We start from the raw sequence: 25,463 nt of genomic DNA, 5'->3' as shown, positions 1-25,463 counted from the left end.
GAGTTCTCAGATTAAAATATAAGATTTTTTCGTTGATTGTAAGATTTAATATAGGTGTCGTGAACTACTCCCGTGAGAAGTTTTCTTTGATTTCCGGATTTGTTTTGTTGTTTGAATTATGGATATAAAACTATGCATCTAACAAGGGAGAAATTTATTATATACAATTTTGTTGAGTAGAGAAATCACATAAGTACCGTATATCTGTTGTCTGCCACATTAGATTTTTGTGTGTATGAAATATTAATTAATCTCCTTCAAACACGACAACACAAGCGTCTTATTTGGTTCAATGTAACACAAATATTCTACATTTGCAAATCTTCAAAACTTGGTTATATATCTTTCAAGTAATTAGTTTGTTTGTTTTCTAGAATTGTTCGAAGATTAGAACCTTTAGAGGTTACGTGATTAAAAAGTTTACTGTTTTATTAACAAAAACCTAATATCACATAGAAAACAAAAACGAGAAAGATATAACATTTTAAGAATCGAAAATTATCAAGCGAGATTGTCCTTGAGTTCCTTTACGATTCTCGGGGAAATTGTCTTGTAAGTTTTTTCGGTCGGATGTCCAAAGTCCCAAAAAACGTATTGAGATGCGTCCATGCATGGTATTGGAACCGTAGACATACAACAACACCCATCAGCCACATGAATAAACCCTAATCACAAAAATAAACAAACAAAGAGTTTACAAATCATATAAACCCTAATCACAAAAGAAACAAAGAAAGAGTTTACGATCATATAAACCCTAATACTAAAATAAGCAACCAAGGAGTTTATAAATCATACAACGTACTTTTAATCATATTAATCCCAATTACAGAATATGTATTTATAATCATATAATCACTAATCACAAAAAGAATCAAACAAAAAATAATAAAATATACTTCCATATGATGAATATATTGATGAGATTTGATCGGACTTACCATTTTTTCGAGGATTGTTGATGAGATCTAGAACGGAATTGTACAGATCAATGTAGACAAACTTTGCACCGATGAGATTTGCGTTTAGATTGTTAAGTTCAGTAGATAACTTGCCGTTAAACATTTCTACAGCTTTGTTTATACTGTTAATGCATAACCCTCCAATGGTATTATTTCTTACCCCCGGTGCGCATCCTAGCGGTAACGTTCCAGACACCGCAAATTTTTTCGCTCCTAGTTCATACAAATTCTTGAAACATAACAACAAAAACGTGTATATTATATGATATTTTGTAATTATATGAACTAAATATTTATTATATATTTTTGTTACCTGTAAGAGAGATCTAGTCCAAGTGATCATTTGATCGGTGTATTCGGGTACGTTGTATTGAGATCTTCTCGACAGAATAGAGAAATACGTGAGGGCAAAATCGTTAATTCCGACAGAGATGAGAAAAAGAGACTTGGATATAATCTCTTTTGCTTTCTCTTCACTTCCAGTGACATTGTTTAGCTTTTTCAGATATGTTTTGAAGTCACTTAATTGGTCTGATATCGATATAACTCCCTAATTCACCGAAATAAATAGTTAAATAAATATTAAATCAAATATGATTACACATTATAGTCTGAAATATTAATTAATTTAGTGAAAAAGAAAGAATTTACAATGATTTTTCACCTGTGATCGTGCAGTGATATCGTCTAATCCAGATCCGCCGGACGCAAAACAAACACCACTGAGAATGTCGTTGTTTGAAAGGTTTGGGTCTCGGTATGCTGATAAAAGATCTTTTATTCCTAATCCTTGGGCTGCAAAATAAATTGATTAATCAAATTATGAAAAATATTGTAGAAGATGTATTTTGACATATAAATTTTCACAAAAGAAGGAAGCACAAATCTTGTAGACCTATAATTTAATTCCCATTGGGATTTTTGTTTTATGTAATATTTAAAAGGTTCTTATATTGTAAAAAAACAACATAAAAGTGTCTATTAGGGTACAACAAAATTATCAATAAACAGATCGAATTCGGATATGGGTTTTACAATAATCACCTGTGGATATCTTATATAATTACAAAAAAAAAAATATTTTTAATATTTTTAAACTACAAAATTCCTCTAATATTTTTTTGGTAAAGGTCTCTTAATATTTTTTAAAATTACAAAATTGTTTTTGGCATGAATAATCAAAACTCGGGTATCCGTAATCTATACGTATCGTACCATGGGTATATATTATTTGAATGTCATACTTGTATGCCTCTATTATAATACATCAAAAGTATCAAAATGTGTGAGGACGTACCGATTATATCCGATAAAACTCTTCCATTTCCGAATCTTCCTGTAGCTTTTCCGCCGATAAAATCTCTTCCGTACGGGAAGAAATTACACTTGGATAGTGTTTGAAGATTGTTGTTGTTACCTGTATCGAGTATCGAATCTCCAAATGCAAAAATCGCAGGAAACACTGCATTTTGTCTTGTGGATGAAACGCATAACAAACAAGCAGCAGAAAACCCTAACAATATAATAAGTCCCAAATTCATATTTTCAGAAAATGCTTGTGTTTTTTTTTCTTTGTTTATGTGAATGATGGACCTAAAGAAATGATAATGTTCCAGATGTGAAAGCATATATATATATATATTAAGATTAACATAGGTTAGATTTTATTTTTATGTTTTAGATATTTACAATAAATATTCTAAGATTGTATTTTATATCTATAAATCTTTATAAAAACATTATATCTATAAATAATGTCAAAATGATTAAGGTAAACATTTAAGAAAATCCTCACTTTTATCTCATTCTCTTCCACGTTTTGGTTTACCCATTTGAATAGAATTTCTTTCTTTCTTTTTTTTCTAAATTCTTTTTGAAGAAATATAAAAATATAAATTTGAATTTGGTGTTTAAATTTCTTTTTGTTCTACTATTATATGTAGACATGATATGTTTATATAACATATGTATATACGCAATATATACATACTTATACAAAAATGTATATTTAAATACATATACATATATATAAAATATATATATATATTGGTATATTGGTATACACATTCTTATATACATATAAATATATATATATATGCATATTTTTAGAATGCTATTTTCAAATCAAATCCATTGAAATTCAATTGAAAAATATTCAATCGATATTTCCATTCAAAATCCGTTGAAATTCCGTTGGAAATTTCAATCGATTTTTTCAACCGGAATTCGTTGAAATTTCTAACCAAAATCCGTTTAAATTCCGTTGAAAATTTCAATGATTTTTTCAATCGTAATCCATTGAATTTTTTAACGGATTTTCATTGAAAATGTCGTTAGATATTTTTAATTGAATTTTTCAATCGAAATCTGTTGGAATCTCGTTAAAATTTTTCAACTAAAATTTCCAACGATAATCCGTTGAATTTTTTTACGGAATTTTAACGGAACTCGTCATTGAAACACCATTGAAATACGTGAAAAATCTGTTGAAAATATTTCCAAATATATATCCGTTGAAAATATTACATGTTGTAACCAATTCTACAATCTAGTATGCTTTTCTTTTCCTATTTATTTATAAGTAAAAAAATAATGTAATTATTTGAAATATTTTGCAATTAATGATTTTGATGGGTAAATTAATTACAAACCATGGAATATCTATATATATTTTTACCAAGCGTGAGTTCATTCCTTTTTATATAAATTAAACTAATAAAGATATATCCTAATTTAATGGCATATAGATATATAGAATGTTGGACCAAATTAATTATATTTTCATGGGTCATGTAAAATAGTTATTTCATAAGCTACAGTCTCTAACTGATCAAATCATTGAAACTTTATTCTTTAGCTGAACGAAAAGCTACACAATCTTACCTACACAAGTATAAATTCAGGATGATCAAGCAAGATTGCGTTGGATTTTCTCTACGATTCTCGGGGCAATCGTCTTGTAAGATTTCTCGGTCGGATGACCAATGTCCCAGAAAATGTATTGAGATGCATCCATGCACAATATTGGAGATGTAGCCATACAACAACACCCACCAGCCACATCGATAAACCCTAATCACAAAAATGTCAAACAAAGAGTAAAGAGTCATATAAACCCATATCACAAAAATAGCAAACAAAAAGTTTATAAATCATAATTCGTACATCTATATGATTAATACATTGAAAGGATTGACAAGGAAATACCATCTTTTTTAGGATTGTTGAAGAGATCAAGAAAAAAATTGTACATATCCATGTAGACGAACTTTGCTCCGGTGAGAGCTGTGTTTAGATTGTTAAGTTCGGATGACAACTTGTCGTTAGACATATAGGCAACTTCATTTATATAGTTGATGCACAATTTTAATATCCCTCCAAAGTTATTTCTCGCCCTAGGTAATCATCCCAACGACAACATTCCAAGAACCGCGAATTTTCTCGTTCCCAAATCATACTGATTCTTCAAATACAAAAACAACGTATATGTTATATGATTTTTTTATAGTTATACGTACCAAATCTTCATTCTATCTTTGTTACCCGTAAAAAAGATCAGGTCCAAGCGATCATTTGATCTGTGTACGCATGTACGATATACTGAGAACTCCTCAATAAAGTAGAGAAATACGTTATTGCAAAGTTATTATTTCCATTAGAGATGAGAAAAAGCCTTTGATATAATCTCTTTTGCTTTTTTTTTTCTCACTTTCCTAAACCCTAAACCCCAATTCACTGAAATAAAATAAATCGTAAATATTATAATTGAATATGATTATAGAAGTTGTAGTTCAAAATATTTATTAATTTATTGAAAAACAGAATATTTATTTAATAAAATCGAAAGTAACGATTTTTAACCTGGGATCGAGCAGTGATATCATCGAGTCCAAAACCCTCGAAAGCAAAGAAACACCACTTAGAATGTCGTTGTTTGAAAGATTTGGGACTCGGTATGCTGATGAAAGATCTTTTATTCCTAACATGTTGAAAAAAAAACAAATTAATCAAATTATGAAAAATCTTGTAGCAAATATATTTTTACATGTTAATTATCGAAAAAGAAGGAAGTCCAAATTTTGTACACAATTTAATTTCCAATAAAATTTTTATTTTATATTTGATTTGAATGATCGATCTATTATAATTAAAAAAATGTTTATTAACCGATTTTTGGTATACGATCTGATTTGTGGGTTCGTATCGAGCAATTGGTGTTTGAATTTGAGTTTATAAATCGAGATTATCTATTAATCAAATTTGGATTGGTTTTTGCAATCTCAAGTTTTCTGCCAGTATCCAACATATTTACAAAAATACATTTTATATTTTTTAAAACTTCAAAAATACCTTCACTATTTCTTAAATTACGAAATCATTTTTGGTACGAGTACTAGAAACTCAAATATCTACGGATTCCAAGTACAAGGTCGGATTCCGAAGTTAATTTCTGAAATATTTAGGATATAGAAGGACATACCAATTATATCTGATAAAACCCTTCCATTTCTGAATCTTTCTGTAGCTCTTCTGCCGATAAAATCTCTTCCGTATGAGAAGAAATTGCACTTGGACAGTGTTTGAAGATTTTTGTTATTACTTGTATCGAGTATCGAATCTCTAAAACATAAAACTCGCAGGAAACACTGTGTTTTTCCTTGCGGATCCAACGCATAATAAACAAGAAGTAGAAAACAACGGCAACAATAAAATCAATCCTGACTTCATATTTTCCGAAAATTTTTTTACTGGCTACGTTAATGATCTGATCCAAAAAAAAACAATGAAGTTTGTGTGTGTACGTGTGTATCTATGAAAATGTTCATATGTAACATTTCTTCATTAAAACTTTAATGGAAGATGTTTCTTTTGTCAAGAAAACGTAATCTTTTATACTATAATAAATAGTAGAGGAATGAAATGCTAAACATACAACAAGAAAATAGATAGACTATAATTCCGGTGAACAAACATTTTTATTTGATAAGTTATTATTATTTTTAAAGAAACACGATGAAACTGCAAATTAGATTTTTTTTAAAAAAAACAACTTTGGATGTGGGTTGAGTCTCTTCTGTGTTTGAACACAAACAAGGACAACGACCATTGGATAGGGTCTTCCACTCTGTTCGGACAAGAACAGGAACGAAGACTAGAGTCTGTAAATAGCTCTTGAGAATTCCATCTACCCTTAATGAACGAAAAGCTACACAATCTTGCCTAATATATAAGATAGGAAACAAATACATATTAAGTATAAATTCAAGATGATCAACCGAGGCTGCCTTTGATTTCCTCTACGATTCTCGGGGCAATCGTCTTGTGAGATTTCTCGGTCGGGTGGCCATAGTCCCAGAAAACGTATTGAGACGCATCCATGCACGGTGTTGGAACAGTAGACATACAACAACAGCCATCAGCCACGTTGATAAACCCTAATGACAAAAACATCAAACAAAGAGTTCACATTCATATAAACCCTAATCACAAAAAAAAAACAAGCAAAGGGTTTATAGATCATATAATGTACCATCTTTTTGAGGATTGTTGACAAAATCAAGAAGAGGATGGTACATATCCACGTAGACGAACTTTGCACCAATGAGAGTTGTGTTTAGTTTGTTAAGTTCGAATGATAACTTTTCGTTGAACATATCGGCAGCTTCGTTTATATAGTTGAGGCACAATTTTAATATCCCTCCAAAGCTATTTCTCGCTCCTGGTAAGCATCCCAACGGTAACGTTCCAAGAACCGCGAATTTCCTTGCTCCCAAATCATAGAGATTCTTCAAATACAAAAAAAGGTATATGTTATATGGTTTTTTGTATTTATACGTACCAAATATGCATTACATGTTTATGTTACCTGTAAGAAAGAGCGGGTCCAAGTGATCATTTGATCTGTGTATGCAGGTACGGTGTATTGAAATCTCCTCGACGAAGTAGAGAAATATGTGATGGCAAGATCGTTATTTCCGGCAGAGATAAGAAAAATAGCATTTAGTATAATCTCTTTTGTCTTCTCTTCGCTCCCAACGATACTGTTTAGCTTTTGTATGTAATCTTTGAAATCGTTCAGTTGTTCTGGTACCCATATAACTCCCTAAATTATCGAAATAAATAAATGAATATTATAATCGAATATTGTTAGAAATTATAGTGCTAAATATTAATTAATTAATTTAGTTAAAATGCATAGTATTTGTTTAATAAAATCGAAACTAATGATTTTTTTCACCTGTGATGTAGCAGTGATATCGTCGAGTCCAGAACCGCCGGACGCAAAAGATACACCATTGCGAATGTCGTTGTTCGAAAGGTCCGGGTCACGATATGCTGCTAAAAGATCTTTTATACCTAACCCTTCAGCTGCAGAAAAATTAATTAATCAAATTTTGAAAAATATTATAACAAATATATTTTGACATAATAATTTTCAAAAAAGAAGAAAACTCGATTAATTTTTAAAAATAATAAATGAAAAAATTATAAAAATGCGTACAAAGAAGGCTCTGAACGAGATAGGGTCGGGCTGCGCGTTTGGCTGTATAGACCTGATAAAATACAAACCAGTCCAAGCCTGAATCCGAAGTTTTCAGACCGAGTGCGAGCTCGGACCTGATCGGATCGGACTGTTCGAATTGACACCCCCTAGTATGTATTACTAGAATATAAAACCTTATATGCTCTTATTATACAAAAAAATTACCAAAATATGTAAGGACGTACCAATTATATCCGATAAAACTCTTCCATTTCCGAATCTTCCTGTAGCTTTTCCGCCGATAAAATCTCTTCCGTACGGGAAAAAATTGCACTTGGATAGTGTTCGGAGATTGTTGTTGTTACCTGTGTCGAGTATCGAATCTCCAAACGCAAAAATCGCAGGAAACGCTGCGTTTTCTCCTGCGGATCCAACACAGAAAAAACAAGAAGCAGAAAACAATGACAAAAATAAAATAAATCCCGAGTTCATATTTTCAGAAAAGCGTTTATTGTGTCTGCGTTAATGATCGGATGCAAAGAAACGACGAAGTTCGTGTATGTGTGTGTATATATATATATATGTATACAATGAGATGGTCAACGAATATTTATTACAAGGGAATATTTTTAAGAAATCTACTGCAAATTTTAAGCAAAATGAACGTAATGGATTCCGCGATTATTCTTTTTTATTTTATCTCGTGAATTAAGGATTGTGCGAAATAAGAGGGATATGACAGATCATACCTTAATTTTCCGTCCTTATGCGCATATTCTCTTTTACCTTATTATCTCCCACATTTTTGTCAATCTTTTGAATAGAATAAAGTCTTTTTTTGAAAATTATATTTGAAGAAAATATAAAAATATTCATTTTGAAATTTTATTTTTATTTTTTTCAAATAATATACTTTTTTCCTTTCATGATTTATACTATTTTTCGCAAATTTTTCTTCGTATTTTTTTTAGTTTGTTTATAATTAAATTTGTTCAATTTTTTTTGTAAACCCTTATTTACTTTTAATCGTTTCCAATTTTTAGGAAAATATTCATGCCAATTTTTTAGTAGTAATTTATTTTATTAGTGTCAACTCTAAATAAACTTGGGATTTATACGATGTTGAAATCAACATGGAATTCATTTATATTTATGTCTATATGATACAAATCTGATATCACGTGAATTTGACTGTAACATGCATGGACAAATATACATCATCGCTTTACGTATGTACGTATGCATTATTTATGTGGTAAATATGTAATTAATAGCAATCAAAGATTGAAAGCCAAGATTCATCAGGCGAGGCTTTTTTTTATTTTCGCCACGATGGGTGGAGAAATGATCTTGTAGACTTTCTCCGTTGGGTGTGCAAAGTCCCAAAACACGTAGCGATTAACATCGATGCATGGCAACGGCCTCGTTGGCATGCAGCAGCAGCCATCCGCCACGTGAGTAAACCCTAATTTCATACACACGAACGGAAAAAAAAAACGAATTCAAAATTCGAAATGGTAAACCCTAAGTTATTGACTCAAACCATATAACGTTTCTTTCTTCGTTAGTGAATATCTTGCTGTAAGTCATATATGTTTCTTAATCAAATTGGCTTGAATACCATGATGTTTTTTTTACACGTAATCAAAGCATTTACCATGTCTCATAGGGTTCTTGACGATGTTATGAATAGGAGTGTACATGTCGAGGTAGACAAACTTGGAACCGGGAAGAGTTAACTGAAGTTTCTTAACCTCTGCTTCCAATTTGCTGTTGAAGCTTTGAGCTCCTCTATTCACCCAAAGACTGCACATCCTCAACGGCCCTCCGGCTATACTGTTTCTCGCCCCCGGCAGGCACCCCAACGGTAACGTTCCCATTACCGCGAATTTTCTCGCTCCTTCGTTGTACAGATTCTTCAAATCGCAACCAAAAAAAAAAAAAGATTTCACGTCGTCGTTGCGCTATTCACACGCCACTGTAGTCTATACTTATATAACCCGGTTAATCTACGTATCGACAAGAATTGCGGGATAATGTCTCGGTTTTTTCACATTGTATATATGTATATGCATACATAAGAGTCCCACTCCTTTGATCATTGCTGAGGAGAAAATTCATTCTGTTGATGATAATTTGTTTTTTGAAGAAATTCCATAAAAATACCAAAATGTGTCCAAATATGCTACGCAAATACCTTAATTTTCAAATAGCCAATTTGGTATCTATTTGGCACAAATTCGCACCGTCATCAAATCAATTTGTTATCTATTTGAATATAAATTGATCAAATTGAGATATTTATTTAGCAATTCGGAAATGTTGGTATTTATACGACACATTTGGACAAGTTTCTGTGGAATTTACCTTAAATAGATGGTTGGACCAAGTGACCAGTCGAGTGGTGTATAAACCCGGAGTGGCCTGAAGGCTCCGGAGGGTGGTGGAGTAGTACGTAATGCCGAGATCGTTGTTTCCGGCAGAGATCAAGAACACCGCTTTCGACACTATGTTTCTCACTCCCGCCTCCGTCCCGACCACGCCTCTCAGCCTCGCCTTGTACTTCGCGAAGTCCTTCACTTGATCATTCACGTGAATTACCCCCTTTACCAAAAAAAAATTTAAAAGAATTCTCGATTTTGGCTGTTGAAAAGATCGAAGAATGGTTAGAAGCTTTAATTTTGATATATGGTTTTTATTTATTTAAACCTGAATCCTCGAGGTAACGGGATCGAGCCCTGAGCCACCCGATGCAAAACATACACCGGTCCGTAGCTCTCTGCTCGCTGGATGACGTCGGAAAGCCGGCACGAAACGCTTTATCCCCAAACCATCGGCTGCATACAAAACATTCGTGTCAGAAGCTATATTGTTACGAATTGGTATGTGTGTGTATATATATGTATGTCATTGTGTATATATTGCGTGTTTTTTTTGGCAACTATTTTAACTATACGGTGCGAATTATACATACCGACGAAATCCGAGAAAACTCTTCCGTTTCCGAATCTTCCGGTGGGTCTTTTCAAGGGAAAGTTTCTTCCGTACGGAGGAAAATTGCACTTGGATACCGTGAACAGCAAGTTATTGTTGCCGGTGTCAAGAATCGAATCGCCAAACGCGAAAATCGCTGGAAACGCTTTTGCTCCGGCGGCAGGAACCGCGAAAATGAAACAAGCAGCGATCAATGCAAATAACATCGTGGAGAAGAAAGAGCGCCTCTTGAGCGTCAATACCAAGAAGTTCATGTCTTAAAGAAAGATTTGTGTTTTCTTCTCTCTGTTTTTTTGCCACAAAGTATATTTTTTTCCTAAGTTTAAACAGAGATTCAATACTTATAAACTTGTATTGGTAGTTTGCAATTACTTTTTAAAAGTATTTTCAGGCGTATAGTCTTTTGTTGTCTGAACGAGAACAAAATGCGTGAAGGATATAAAGATATATATAAAATATGAAAGTCGGAAGAATATCATAATTCCATATAAAATGCCAACTAATGTACATATATATGGTTGAATCACTAGATTTAATTAGTTAAAGTATTAACGGTTTTAAATTACTTTTAATTTCCCAAAATTTCTCATTTCGTCTGTAAATCAAAATATAATGGTTCCCTTATTTTAAATATTAATAAAACAAATCTTATCAAGTATGGGTGACCATTTCGGTTAATAACTGAATAACCAATTGAACTAAACCGAAATATAATGGTTCCCTTATTTTAAATAACAAATCGGTTGAGCAGGTGAAATACCCGTTTGCCTTTGGTTAAGTAAATAATCAAATAATCGTGGATAACCGGACGGTTATTCAATATTGGTTTGAATTTTTAGGTTTTTACTCAATTGAATCAAATCTTTCGATTAAAATTTTATTTTGTTAAAACGAATCAAATCGATCAAAAACCACAGCGAACCAATTTGTTTTATATAATTTTTTGAGAACACAATAAACCAAACCCAAAAATAATTAAATTGAAAATACGAACCGAAATAACCATTCCATGAAAAGCGTATGTAACTTAACGAGAAGTATACACTTTAATTATAGTAAAACTCTCTTCCGACTCGGAGTTGATATAGGTGGATCGAAGATATGGTAAACTAATTTGAATATATATATAAAAAATACTTAATGAAATATATTTATTATTACATGGCCTCAAATTTTGAGGGTCAACAATTTTATTAGAAAATTTATTTATAATTAACTTTGTTTCTTTCCATAATTTATTATAACATTAAATTTTACTTGCTCCACAATTTTAATTGTGTGCATTTAAGATTTGTTACAATTTAGAAGTAATGATTCATTTGTTACCAAATCTAACAAAGAACCCAAAAATATCTACCATAATCTTTTTTACTAGATTGTTTTAGTAAATCACTCTCTCTTTCACATTATAATATTAATTATATTCTTTAAACATTATCACCCATAAACTTTGTATGAGGACATACTCGATTTTAATTTAAGTATTATAATTTTCTAATATATTAAATATTTGTTTCCAATTTTTTATATTTTAATACATTTTTTAATATAATTTTTTATTTGAATTGCGTGTTTATTTATTTTTAATGCAACATATCGTAGTAAAATTAAATTTAATTCTAATACATTTATATACAAAAACTTAATTTTTAAAATACAAACATTTTATATTAATTTTTTTTATATTTAATAAAATCAAATTTAGAGATTTGTAAAATTTTAAATTTAATTTTATTATATTTTATATAAAATCTAAAATATTTATAAATTATATTTTATATATGTCGTAAAGGCGTCCAAAATGTTTTAGACGAATTTATTAAATAGAAATTAATTGTAAAATATGGAAAACACTATAATTATATATGTTTGTGGATCATCAAAAATAGTTATTATATTGATTTATTCTGTTCCGAAAACATTGGACCAATATAGAGATATTAAAACGGGTTGAGCTTGCGAGCGAATCAATATTTTACTGAGTTAGAGTCCACAAATTTGGACCTTAAAAAATAGACCGAACAAATCAGGTCATCACGAGTCGGGAAAAAAAATATTTTTTTTTAAATTTTTTATATTTTAAAATATTTTACTATATTTAATATTTTTATTATAGCCTTTTTTACTCTATCTTATTTTAGGATATTAAATCTTTTATAATATATTCTATATATAATGAGCTAAAACGATTAAAGATGAACAAAGTATTTTTTGATTTGCTAAAAAAAATGAGTTGGGTCACTAAAAAATTCTTATATGAGACAGATTGGACTGGTCCGAATTGAACCAAGTCCGTTTTACATCTCTAAGTATGAATTTCTCTAAGGGATCTTATTATATATATAGAATCACATAATGTAAACTATGAATATCTCTCGGTATATAGAAAAATAGTTATTTTTTTTACCCATAGAACCCGATATTCTCTAGAATTACTCGGGCGATATTTCAAAAAATCTTGACAATAATCATTAATCAGGAAACATTAGAGTCGTATAATCAACAATTTAAAGTACCGTATGGGATTTTGTTCAAGATTTCGGACAGTCATCACATTGCCCCCAACGAGTTATTGTAATCAACAAGTCTTCGTCAATGTTCATGCCGACAAAACCTCCTTGAACGCTTGAAGTGTGCACACTTTAGTTTTTTTCCCACCAGCCAAATCGCATTTCTGAATTATTTTTTTCCGAGACAAGTGATATATATATGTTCATAAACTTTTTCATTAAAACCAGTGTCCGAATCCTTTTCATTAATATTATTCGCTATATATATTGTGAAAATGATTGGATATTTGGACAATAAATATGTTTTCCGACCACTCGTAGATTTCCTAGAAACTATTATTTCTTAAAACAGAAGTAGCTTGTCTTTCATATACCATAAAAGTGTGTATAGATTTAATATATGTGTGTCAGTGTGTGTATATGTCAATGCATGCGCGTATGTGTGTGTATGTATGCACAGTTAACAATCTCATTACCAATGCCTTTATTGTAAGAACTTTGCAGAAATATAGAAAATGTATCAACATCATGTACATGCGATGATGAATATGACAACCGGTCTCGGTTTCTGAATACCATATCCAACATTACGACTTAACCAAAATTCTTACACCAAACCGGTTCACGGTTATCGAGGAAAGAAAATCATCGGTGAGCGCTTTCTGAAAACCCAAAAATGCCCTCGTCTTTTCTCTAAAACTCCAAAAGCAACTAACAGGCCAATTGCTTTCTCGCCAATGTTTGAAGTTTTGATATTTGAATTTAGAATAAACCCATAATTTGTAAAATTATAAAAAAACTAATTATTAAGTTTTTCGCTTTATAAATTTATTAATAAAAAATTTGCAATATATGTTTTTATAATTTACAAATTGATTTTTAAATCAAAATTATCGAGATTTTTTCTTACACCATATAATAATTTTAGAAATTATAATTATATATCCACTGCTACTGTCGTTGCCTTACAAATTCAAATTGTGGCATATCTCAAGATTTAGGGATTTCGCCTCACCACGTGTCCCTCGACGAAATCGGTCGATTATCCACGAAATTTTTAAATTTAGAAATATTTTTTTATCACATTGATTTCATTAAAATAGCATTTTTTTTAACTACAAAAGAAAAAGCGTCGGAGACATGCACAATTAGCATAGATGAAAATGACGAAAACACCACCGCAAGCTTTTCTCTCTCTTCGCCTCTTCTCTCTCTCTTGCCGTCGAGTCTGTAACGAAAATGACGAAAACACCACCTAGGGTTTCACTAACCCTTTTCTCTCGAACCATCGAAACCCTCCCTCTGATGAAGAGGGTTCCTCTTTATCCGTCAAAAACTTGGGCCCGCGGCCCACAAGCCCAACATATAGCTTCTGCAATCATATTATTTTCATCATTTAATGTTCGATTATGAAAATAAATAACGAAATTGACCAATTAGAAAGTCCAGATGGCTGTAATTTAATGGCCATGTCCTTTGCTGTCACCATAAAATGTGATCACTTATGGAATTAAAAAGTGGGTTCCCCATATATTTTGGATAATAAAATCAACAAGAGAATATGAAAAATTGCAATAATCTTATGTTTATGTATTTTATATATTTGAAACTTTTATCGTAACAAAATCCTGGCGATGATTTAGGATTTTTTTTAAAAATAAAATATAGGTCTCGGGTGTTCGGAGTTTTACAATTGTTTGATGAGTAATATTCCTATTAGGGTTTTTGTTTCATTATTTTATATGAAAATTGACCAATAAGGAACAAAAAATAAAAATAAAATAGACCATGAACCTTAACTAATTTTTTTAATAATAAAAAGCAACACAATTACTTACACCGTAAGTAGTTAAGTGCTAATCATAGAAACGGGAGAAATATTTGTCAACAATATCTTTGGTTAAAATCCTATAAGCTCTTTCCGTGGGATGATAACTGTCCCAAAACAAATAAGCAGACGCATTCTTACATACGTACGAGGTAGGGTGGCTGCAAAATGGACCTGTTTCGATCATTCCCGTTCCGCAACATCCCTTGTCGGCCACCTCGAAATCTGCATAATTCCGACCCGAAAGTTTTCAATTCGTATACTTGCAATCGTATATTATAATGGTGAAAACTCAGTCACATCATTTCGGACACACATTGATAAACCTGACTCCACATAATAGTGTGCAAACCAATGAAACAGATAAACCATCTAAAGATAACATGTTCGATAGAGAGTGGAATCGAATTCATGACTTTTGGAGAATTGTATATTAAGTTTGATGTTTGCCCTAGGATCTTTCATATCAATATCATAAGTTGTATGTTACGTTGATCAATACACATTAAACCTAATATACATAATTATGATAACATTCTTATAACTATATCGTTATATAATCCAATTTGGGTAGCTCAACCGATGAAATGGGGACGCAAAGCGTCTGTCCCGTTCCGAGTTCGAGCCTCGAGTTGGAAAGGAGAGTGTATATTCTAATCATATGGCTTACTCTCACCCCTAGGATTAGTCTGGGTTTTGACCCATGACACCCAATTACAAAAAAAAAACTATATCGTTATATATACAACAAATAATGGAAACGTTGTTACCGTATTTTTTGGGGGATTTTATCATCTCGATCATAGGAGTATAGACGTCGATGTACAACAATTTGGTGTCTGGTAGGGTTTCAGACAAAGCATGCATCTTTGTGGAGAGTTTGGAGTTTAAAAGCTGAGCTGCCAAGTTAAGGAGCTTTGAACAATCTCTACCGAATCTTCCTCTTAGGGTTCTTACCGAAGGCAGACATCCGATTGGTGGCAAACTTGAAATGGCTATGTATCTTGCTCCATAATGATGCAACTGCTGTCGAATCGCTTAGATCATTAGGTATCGTTACTTTTAGTTTACTATATGATTTTCATTACATCCTTTTCATAACACGGGTAATAATAGTACACCATCTTATTAATCAATCACATCTAACCTATCTTTATTTTTTCCAATTACACCTAACACATACAAATTCAAATTTATAATACTCCTTACATAAACAGAAGAACGGAATTACTTTTATTTCTACATCTCTTCCTCTTCTTTTTCCATTACAATGAAAATAACTCACATATTTATAGAAAAATTAACAAATGAAATAAAAAGAAATATAGATATAACGGAAATAAATATGATTCACAATTTTTAACATAATATTGTGTTCCTCCAAAATCTAGATTTTCCTCCAATCACATATTCATTTTCCTACTTCAACATTCCCCCTCAAGATTGATTTTGAAAGAATGCAAAAATCAATCTTGAAAAGATAATACGATAAAAATCACATATTCATTTTTCTACTTCAACAACATCATCATCATGATGTAATCGTCTTACATAAATATTGCATAAGAGTAAAGTCAGCCAATGAATCAACTTCTCAATATCTTTATCATGGGAGGATCTCAACTATACGACTAATCTTGTATTCAGAGATTCGATCTCGTAATGAATAAAAAATAATAATCGAGAGGACGTACCAAAGCGAAACTGGTGGCAGAGTCGGCCAAGAAAGAGGTATAATCGCCGAGGTTGTATTGGAAGCGCCGTGCTTGGAATCCATAGTAAGTGTTCGCTATATCGTCGCTTCCGGCAACGACAAAGAATAAGCTCTCTGCTATTCGAGCGTTCGCTCTTTCTTCACCCAACATTCCCTTCAACCTCTCCTTGTACTCTTGGAAATAATTCAATTGGTTCGTCATTGATATCACCGACTGTTTTTTTTTTCGAATCATGCAAAGACAGAACATGATCAAGAACATGATCAAATGATTAGGATGATAAACCCGAGTTCCTATTAAATTTACATTAGAATTAAAATTTTGGAGGGTATTTAATCGACACAAAACTATATATAAGAACGTGCAGTGTTTTTAAAAAAAAAATAAATTAATATTTTCTTTGTTACCCTCGGAAATAACCAGAACAAATGACTATAGATCGTCCGTTGGATTGGTTTCAATTATAAGTGAATAAATAAATACTAATAAGTACTAATTAAGAAAATTATAAGAGGGAAATCAAAGTAATATTAAATTATAAACACAAGTGGCGAGAGGGAATGAAGAGTACCAATAAAACAGGAGTCAAAGGATCAAATCCTGAACCGCCAGACCCAAAGACCACACCGGTTAGCAGATCTTCCGGTTTTAATTTCGGATCCAAATATGCTGGTACGGTTCCTTTTATTCCCAATAATTCCGCTGTGAAATTTAAAAAAAAACCAAGCGAGAGATTGTTTTAAATACTTTTAAAAGTATTAGGTTTCATGAATTTTTTGAAACTTTTCGGAATATAATCTGAGATTATTCTCCCAAAACTTTAATGGAAAAATATTAAATGTTGATGGCTAATTCTTTCTAAAATATCATTATTGCCGGCTATAATTCTTCCATTTTCCCCTGTTTTCATGCTTATTGAAACAAATTCAAAACCCTAAAATCTCATTATAGCATGCTTCAGTTATTTCATGTTTTAACCATACGTTTGCATGATGCGTACATGATATGTTATGCATGTAAAGCGATTACGTCCTCAAATTTCTTAATTCATCTTCTCACGTTATCAATTAATGATATGACTAAGTAACCTGTTTGTGTCTATAAATTCCTTAAATTAAATACAGAGAGTAAGAAAAATGTAAACCACCACTAACCAAATAATAAGAAATAACCAAACTAAACCGAACCAAATTAAATCAAGCGTATATAACCGAATTACCTGTTTTGATAGTACAAGAGAACACGGAGAAAAGAAACAACATATATATAGATGAAAAGAAGAGCATATATATAGCCACCTAAGATGTCGGAGGGAACTTTTCCGTTGGAAAATCTTCCGGTAGGAACTCCATTCGGAAAATTTATACCGTAGGGACGAAAATTACACTTGACTACCGTCATGATGTCGTTGTTATTTCCGGTGTCTATAATGGAATCTCCGAAGACAAACAACGCAGGAAAAGTCCTGTTTCTCGATGGTTTGGGATCAAACTTGGTGTTAGCTATAGCGGGTAAGCAAAAAGATAAGAGAAAGAAGATGAACCGAAGTAGTATTGAAGAAGACGATGAATAAGAACGAGAATATATGCTGTAAACCGGCATATATTGTTTCATGTTGCTATGTATGTCTTGAAGCATACAAGAAAATATTGAGAATACAAGAAAAGAAAATCACTCGCTAGTATAGTGTTGTGGACCGACATGCATATATATACGTACATGTCGAAAGAGGTATAATCGCCGAGGTTGTATTGGAAGCGCCGTGTCTGGAATCCATAGTAAGTGTTCACTATGAATGCCGAAAACAAGGAAGGGTTGAAGATGTTTGTGTATCAAAGTTTTATCATAACACACATTTTGAGTTTTCCTTATATTTAGCTCTTTGGTCACTTCCATTTTATAGATGTTCGTTCCACAAGACAAGGAACTACATTACAAGTTAACATTATAGTTATGAGCTATGAATGGAGATGGTATATATTTATTTTGAGTTTTTGTTTTTGAGTTTTTTTTAAAAAAAAATTATTTCTTATTTTTACCATATTTAAAAATCGGATACAAATATCCGTAAATATCTGCAATTTTTATGAATATTCGAAATTGCGGATATCTGAAATATTCGGATTGTATACGAATAAGAAAATTATATATCCATATGAACCGGATACGGATACGAATATTATTGAAAAAGAACGGATATCCGATTCGTATCCATCCCTAATAGATAGACAGTCGAAATCGAAGTTGAAATTGTTGATTAGTTAGCTCCATTAATTAGTAGTTGATAAAGTTAATTAATATATTCCAATTATATATATGCATATATATATATATATATATAATTGACCTTAAGAAGAAAATTTTGCAGGTTTGTAGATTTCTATTCGTCGATGTATGGAACAATGCAACGAAAAATGGAAAATTTAACATTATTTTATCTTTATATATCTTATCTATTTTTATATTTCTCTATTATTTGTTGTTGAATTTTTGCCTAAGGAAAGAAAGACTTTGACTCATTAGGAAGGTTCCGGTTCAAACTAACCGGTAAACCAGAAATGATTGGATATCGCAAAGGAATCAGTCCGGGACGCAGCGTTTAGTCACTGCCTTTAATTAACTCAGAAACGACGGCGTATTTGAAGGTGGAGGTCGTTGATCCAGCTCCATATATAAACAGAGTTGCAGATCGTCTCCTTCAGCAGTTCAAATTTTTCTTCCTCTTTCTGGGTTCTTTATCTTGGATTTCCAGAAGATTCGACGACTCTCGATTTTGTGAGAGATCGATCGGTGTTGTAAAACTCAGTCACAATAGTTAATTGCCGAAGCTCTCTCGGCCGAGACGTAGGATTCACATTGAATCCGAACTCGTTAACTCGCTGGTGTCATTCTCGATTCTATTTCTCAATTCATTCAGCAATCTCAGGTTCTGACTTAGAGTGAGAAGTGGTATCAGAGTCCGGTTGGAAACAGGGAGGTTTCTCGCTGGATTGAATCTTGATGCAGTTCAAGAATTCATAAGCTCAACCGAGGATTTGGTTGGAGACAGGGAAGTCTCTCGCCGAAGAAAGATATCTTGACGCAGACTCAAGAATCTGAATCTCGGGTTTTGTCAGCAATGGCAGCAGGACCTACTGTGGTAAAGCTGGATGTCGAGAAATATGACGGAAAAACATATTTCACTTTGTGGAAGGATAAGGTGCTAGCGAGTCTCGAGATTTTGAGGCTCCATGAAGTCTTAGATGAGGAATACCTTATCAAAGGATCAACAAGAACAAAAGGTGACAAAGAAGAGGAATCCAAGATAGAGAAAGGGGGAAGAGAGGGCTCAGAGGAATCAAAAGATCAGACAGGTCTCTATGATTCAAGATATGAAAAGAGCAGGAGAGTAAGGAATCTCATCTTTCTCTGTTTGACAGATCAAATCATGAGGAAGGTGAAGAACGAGCAAACAACATCAGGAATGTGGAAGGCACTCGAAAAGGAGTACTTAAACAAGTCTCTTCCGAGCAAAATGTACTTGAAACAAAAGTTATATAGCTTCAGGATAGAAGAAAGCAAAGCTATAGAAGATAATCTGGATAATTTCAGAAAGCTAGTGACTGATCTTGGAAACCTACAGGTGGAAATATCTGAGGAAGATCATATCATGTATTTGCTCAACTCGTTACCCGAGAGATATGAGCAACTAAGGGATACTCTGAAATATTCTAGAAAGGACGATCTCTCCATTGATGAGGTAACTTCCGCAATTATTACAAAGGAACTCGAGTACAAAGCAAGAGGAAAACCACATTCAGGAGAAGGTCTGGTTGCAAAAGGAAAACCAGGTAAGAAGGACTATAAAGCTCATAAAGGAAAGTCTTCAAAGTCAAAACCAAAGGAGAAGCCAGAGAAATCTGAGAAATCTGAAATAGGATGTTAGTTCTGTGGCAAAGAAGGTCATTTTAAACGAGATTGTCGAAACAAGAAAAGATGGCTGGAAGAACAGGCAAAGAAAACTGGGGATGCAGCTAATGTATCTGGGAAGGACTATGAAACAGAGGTTTTGACAGTATCCGAGCAAAGTCCAGAAGACCAATGGATAATGGATTCGGGATGTACATTTCATATGTCACCCCACAAAAGTTGGTTCCTCAGGCTAGAGGAACTGAATGGAGGAAAAGTGCTCATGGGCAACAATGGTTGCTGTGAGGTAAGAGGTATAGGAGAGGTAAAACTTAGACTTGATGATGGGAAAATAAAGATACTAAGTCAAGTCAGATACGTTCCTGACTTAAAGAGAAACCTTTTATCTCTTGGGTCCCTAGACAATCTAGGCATGAATTACAGATCTCAGAATGGAACACTAGAAGTGTTTTAGAGAGTCTCAGAAAGTCATGACAGGAAAATTGGAAGGTGGATTCACACTGAATCCGAACTCGTTAACTCGCTGGTGTCATTCTCGATTCTATTTCTCAATTGATTCAGCAATCTCAGGTTCTGACTTAGAGTGACATTTGTTTTTATCATATTAAAATTCTAGAGACTATTTTCAATTTTATTTTACAGAAGTATTGGTTTCGGGTGTTCGGAAATTCTTAGAATCGTTTGACGAATAGTATAATATTAAAGATATTTTTAATTTTTTTTTGTTTTTCAATATTATTTTAGAGAATTAACCAATAACATTCAAAATCAGGATTAAATGAACAGAGTGAACAAAAAATTTAAATTTATGAGTAAATTTTACAAATAGAAATGGATATATAGGATCCGGAGCAAGACGGTTTCCAAATTTGATAGATCTTTAATAATTTGGCTAGAAAGTAAAGGTCACAATCAAGAAACAAAAATATAAACTAAAATCGACCATGAAAATTATCTCAAGTAAAATTAAAAAAAAAACTACACAATTACTACACTGTAAGCAATTAATTACTAATCATAGAAACGGGTGAAATATTTGTCGATAAGCTCTTTAGTTAGAATCCTATAAGCTCTTTCAGTGGGATGATAACTGTCCCAAAACAAGTAAGCGGACACATTCCTACACACGTACGAGGTGAAATGGTTGCACAACACAACTGTCTCGACGGTTCCCGTTCCGCAACATCCCTTGTCGGCCACCTCGAAATCTGCAGAATTCCGACCCCAAAGTTTGTCACTTGTACAGTGAAGAAAGAAACCGATATCTCTCTAAGCCTACATACTATAAGGATATAATCGCGTATTTGTAATTATGTATATTAGGTTTAACTAGGGTTTTTCATGTACGATTATATTCTTACAAAACATTAAACCTAACGTACATAATTCCGATTACATTCTTATGACTATAAAGTTAGGAATTTAAGATTGTACGGTTCAACTGGTAACGAATGTAGCAAAACTCATTTCCAATACAGGTTCGAATCTCCATATAGACTTCTTCATTCTTTTAAGAGATGTAGTTGAGTTAAAGGCACGGTGAACTTTCGAATTATAAAAAAAACTATATCGTTAGGGTTAAATCCAAGTTAACAACCGGGTGGAGTCACCTCCCCATGTTTAATTAACTAAAAAAAATTAATTTCTTTATAAATTTTATAAAATTATAATTATAATTTTTAAATGACCCCATAATTATTTGTATAAAATTATTAACCGTTTTATAAATTGTTTTTGGATCTGTTACTATATATCGTTATATAGATAACCGGGAATGGAAAGTTAGTTACCGTATTTTTCGGGGAATTTCACCATCTGAATCATCGGAGTGTAGACGTCAATGTACACCAATTTGGTTTCCGGTAAGGTTTTGGACAAAGCATCCACCTTTGTAGAGAGCTTGGAGTTGAAAAGCTGAGCTGCGAAGTTGAGGAGCTTCGAGCAATCTCTACCGAATTTTCCTCTTATGGTTCTAACCGAAGGCAGGCATCCAATTGGTGGCAAACTTGCAATGGCTATGTATCTTGCTCCATACTGATGCAGTTGCTGTCGATTTGCTTAGACCATTAATCATCACTACTTTTAGTTTACTATATGAATTAAATTACATCCTTATAATAACACGAATAATAATAACAGTACAAGAAGATTACATAAATACTCAAAAATCGGGTATTTGCATACCCGTTTTTTCTAGTATCCGGGTTTTGGATATTTGGTTTTTTTTTTGGTACAAGACGGGTTTTTTATTATCCGTCTACAAATACGAATATAAATAATTAAAAATCAGTGAGGGATATCTAAGGATACCTAGGTGCATTTGTGAAGGAGATATATATATTCCTATATGTACCCTCTTGTCCAAAGGTACATGTTTGGATCCTCTCAATCTTTGGGATATCAAACTCTTTTTTTTCAGTATTATATGTTTTTTTTCTGTTTTTATCGATTTTTAAATAATTTTTTTGATATAAATACCCGAGACCCTAGGATACGATTAGAAGTAGCAAGTTGTGGTACACCAAACCTATTGTGTGAGAGCATGTACTATATCGGTAACCACTCCTAATATATGAATCCTTTTACATTATTTTAACAAAAATAAATGAAGATTATATCATTATATCCTCTCTTACGAATCTTGTATTATATTATCATTCATAATTTTTTTTTATATTCTCTTCTTTAATGCATAATATAAAAAAAAATATCGAAGATTTGTAGTATTTATGTTTAGAATTTATAAAGAAATATCAAAATATGAAAAGAAAGAAAAATGTTTAGAAATACTTTGTATAAAAAAAAATTTATATAAGATCTTTCATTTATATTAAAACTTTAAACCTACTATTTTCATCTCAACCACACATCTTCACCACCTTATAAATCAATCACACCTAACATATTTTTATTTTTTTCCGATCACACCTAACACGCATAAATTCAAATTTATATTCCTCCTCACATAAGCATTACATCATCATAATGTAACCGTCTTACACAAATATTGCATAAGCATGAAGGCAACGAATGAATCAACTTCTCAATATCCTCATCATGAGAGGATCTCAACTATACGACTAATCCCGTATTCAAATATTTCATATCGTAATGAATAAAAAAATTAATAATCGAGAGGACGTACCAAAGCGAAACTGGTGGCAGAGTCGGCCAAGAAAGAGGTATAATCGCCGAGGTTGTATTGGAAGCGCCGTGTCTGGAATCCATAGTAAGTGTTCACTATATCGTCGCTTCCGGCGACGACAAAGAATAAGCTCTCTGCTATTCGAGCGTTCGCTTTTTCTTCACCCAACATTCCCTTCAATCTCTCCTTGTACTCTTGGAAATAATTCAATTGGTTCGTCATTGATATCACCGATTTATCCCGTCGAGAGAGCTCAGTGCGATGCAATTCAATATTCAAAACGTTTTTTTTTTTTTTTTTTTTTTTTTTGCGAATCATGCAAAGACAGAACCAGATGGACCAAATTAATTATTAGGATGATTAGCCCGAGTTTCTATTAAATTTACATTAGAATTAAAATTTCGGAGAGTAGATGATTAGATCTTTGTGTAAACCCATAAGTATTTTAAAATGTTCGTATTTTAATTGACGTGATACTACTAAACTATATGTATATATAAGAAGGTGCAATGGTTTTTTAAAATAAATTATTATTCACGTTTTTCAAATAAGATCAAATGGCTAATTGGCTATAGATCGTCCATTAGATTGGTTTCGAATAAAAATGAATAAATAAATACTAATATGAAATTGTAACGAAAAAAAGACGTGGAAAAGAAAAGTAATATTAAATTATAAAGATAAGTAGGGAGAGGGAACGAAACGTACCAATAAAACAGGAGTCAAAGGATCAAATCCTGAACCACCAGAACCGAAGACCACGCCGGTTAGCAGATCTTCCGGTTTTAATTTCGGGTCCAAATAGGCTGGTAGGGTTTCTTTTATTCCCAATAATTCCGCTGCGAAATTTTAAAAAAAAAAACAAACGAGAGATTATTTTAAATAATTTTAAAAATATTGGGTTTGATGCATTTAAAAAAAATGGAATATGGTCTAAAATTGTTTTCCCAAAACTTTAATAAAAAATATTATAAGTTGATGGCTATTTCTTTCTAAAATAACATTATTGCGGGCTTTAATTCTTCCATTTCGCCTATTTCATTCTTATTAAAACAAATTCATAACCCTAAAATCTAATTATCGTTTGAATTATTTCACATTTCAATATTACGTTTTGCATGATGCACCATGGAATATTATATGCTATGCATGCAAACGATTACACTTCCTCAAATTTCTTAGTCCGTATTCTCACGTTATCAATGTTATCACCAAGTAACCTGTTTGTGTGAATAAATTCCTTAACTACAAAGAGAGACAAAAGGAGGAAAAAACATGTAAACCAACCCTAACAAAACAATAAGAAATAATCAAACCAAACCGAACCAATTAAATCAAACCGATATAACCGGATACATATTCTGATAGTATAAGAAAACACAGAGAAAAGGAACAACATATATAAGAGTGTATATATAACCACCTAAGATGTCGGAGGGAACTTTTCCGTCGGAAAATCTTCCGGTAGCAACTCCGTTTGGGAAATTTATACCGTAGGGACGAAAATTACACTTGACTACCGTCATGATGTCATTGTTATTTCCGGTGTCTATAATCGAATCCCCGAAGACTAACAACGCAGGACAAGTCCTGTTCCTCGATGGTTTGGGATCAAACTTGGTGTGAGCCGTCGTGGGTAAGCATAAAGACGAGAGAAAGAAGATAAACCGAAACAGTTTCGAAGAAGACGATGAACAAGGACGAGAATATACGTTGTTGTAAACCGGTCTATATTGCTTCATGTTGCTACGTATGTCTTGAAGCATACAAGAAAATATTGGAGAATGCATGAAAAATTCACTCGTTAGTATATTGTTGTGGACCGACATGCATATATATATATATATATACGTGCATGTCCCGTATACGCATGCGTATACTCGTTCTTGTTCTCCCCGGCTACGTCAAAGGAATGC

At 32.4% G+C, this 25,463-nt stretch overlaps 5 protein-coding genes across 6 annotated transcripts in view; all 5 read right to left on the bottom strand.

Moving 5' to 3' along the window:
- Positions 1-446: 446 nt before the first annotated feature.
- Positions 447-2,540, bottom strand: LOC104811430 (GDSL esterase/lipase At1g23500-like). The gene is made up of 5 exons (XM_010538119.1): positions 2,260-2,540; positions 1,627-1,757; positions 1,276-1,512; positions 942-1,191; positions 447-665 (listed from the first exon to the last, which is right to left on the bottom strand). The coding sequence occupies exons 1-5, from the start codon at positions 2,501-2,503 to the stop codon at positions 502-504; spliced, it is 1,026 nt and encodes a 341-aa protein (XP_010536421.1). The 5' UTR covers positions 2,504-2,540; the 3' UTR covers positions 447-501.
- Positions 2,541-3,870: 1,330 nt separating this feature from the next.
- On the bottom strand, positions 3,871-8,691 carry LOC104813243 (GDSL esterase/lipase At1g23500-like). The gene is made up of 7 exons (XM_010540809.1): positions 8,676-8,691; positions 7,692-7,868; positions 7,201-7,331; positions 6,829-7,065; positions 6,493-6,748; positions 6,239-6,397; positions 3,871-4,034 (listed from the first exon to the last, which is right to left on the bottom strand). The coding sequence occupies exons 1-7, from the start codon at positions 8,689-8,691 to the stop codon at positions 3,871-3,873; spliced, it is 1,140 nt and encodes a 379-aa protein (XP_010539111.1).
- Positions 8,567-10,733, bottom strand: LOC104811429 (GDSL esterase/lipase At1g23500-like). Its single transcript, XM_010538118.2, has 5 exons — positions 10,421-10,733; positions 10,156-10,283; positions 9,814-10,050; positions 9,104-9,362; positions 8,567-8,911 (listed from the first exon to the last, which is right to left on the bottom strand). The coding sequence occupies exons 1-5, from the start codon at positions 10,692-10,694 to the stop codon at positions 8,748-8,750; spliced, it is 1,062 nt and encodes a 353-aa protein (XP_010536420.1). The 5' UTR covers positions 10,695-10,733; the 3' UTR covers positions 8,567-8,747.
- Positions 10,734-14,746: 4,013 nt separating this feature from the next.
- LOC104813242 (GDSL esterase/lipase At1g20120-like) lies at positions 14,747-18,130 on the bottom strand. Of its 2 annotated transcripts, none has more exons than XM_010540808.2 (5): positions 17,792-18,130; positions 17,065-17,195; positions 16,473-16,706; positions 15,549-15,804; positions 14,747-15,003 (listed from the first exon to the last, which is right to left on the bottom strand). In XM_010540808.2, exons 1-5 carry the CDS (start codon positions 18,105-18,107, stop codon positions 14,807-14,809), a joined length of 1,134 nt encoding a protein of 377 aa, XP_010539110.2. In that variant the 5' UTR covers positions 18,108-18,130; the 3' UTR covers positions 14,747-14,806. The 2 variants fall into 2 exon arrangements, with proteins under 2 accessions (XP_010539110.2, XP_019057939.1); XM_019202394.1 differs by having other exon boundaries at positions 15,549-15,801.
- Positions 18,131-21,333: 3,203 nt separating this feature from the next.
- Positions 21,334-25,463, bottom strand: part of LOC104811428 (GDSL esterase/lipase At1g20120-like) — a 9,721-nt gene continuing 5,591 nt past the window's right edge. Inside the window, exons 6-10 of the mRNA XM_010538117.2 lie at positions 24,971-25,259; positions 24,256-24,386; positions 23,548-23,781; positions 22,193-22,448; positions 21,334-21,610 (exon numbers count right to left, since the gene is read on the bottom strand). Coding sequence (XP_010536419.1) covers positions 21,414-21,610; positions 22,193-22,448; positions 23,548-23,781; positions 24,256-24,386; positions 24,971-25,259 — 1,107 coding nt within the window. The 3' untranslated portion in view covers positions 21,334-21,413. The remainder of the gene's footprint in view (positions 21,611-22,192; positions 22,449-23,547; positions 23,782-24,255; positions 24,387-24,970; positions 25,260-25,463) is intronic.

This window comes from Tarenaya hassleriana, unplaced genomic scaffold (genome assembly GCF_000463585.1).
Source record: "Tarenaya hassleriana unplaced genomic scaffold, ASM46358v1 Cleome2, whole genome shotgun sequence".
Taxonomy (NCBI): domain Eukaryota; kingdom Viridiplantae; phylum Streptophyta; class Magnoliopsida; order Brassicales; family Cleomaceae; genus Tarenaya; species Tarenaya hassleriana.
The sequence above is the reverse complement of the archived record's forward strand: the minus strand, read 5'-3'. Positions and strand labels throughout refer to the sequence as shown.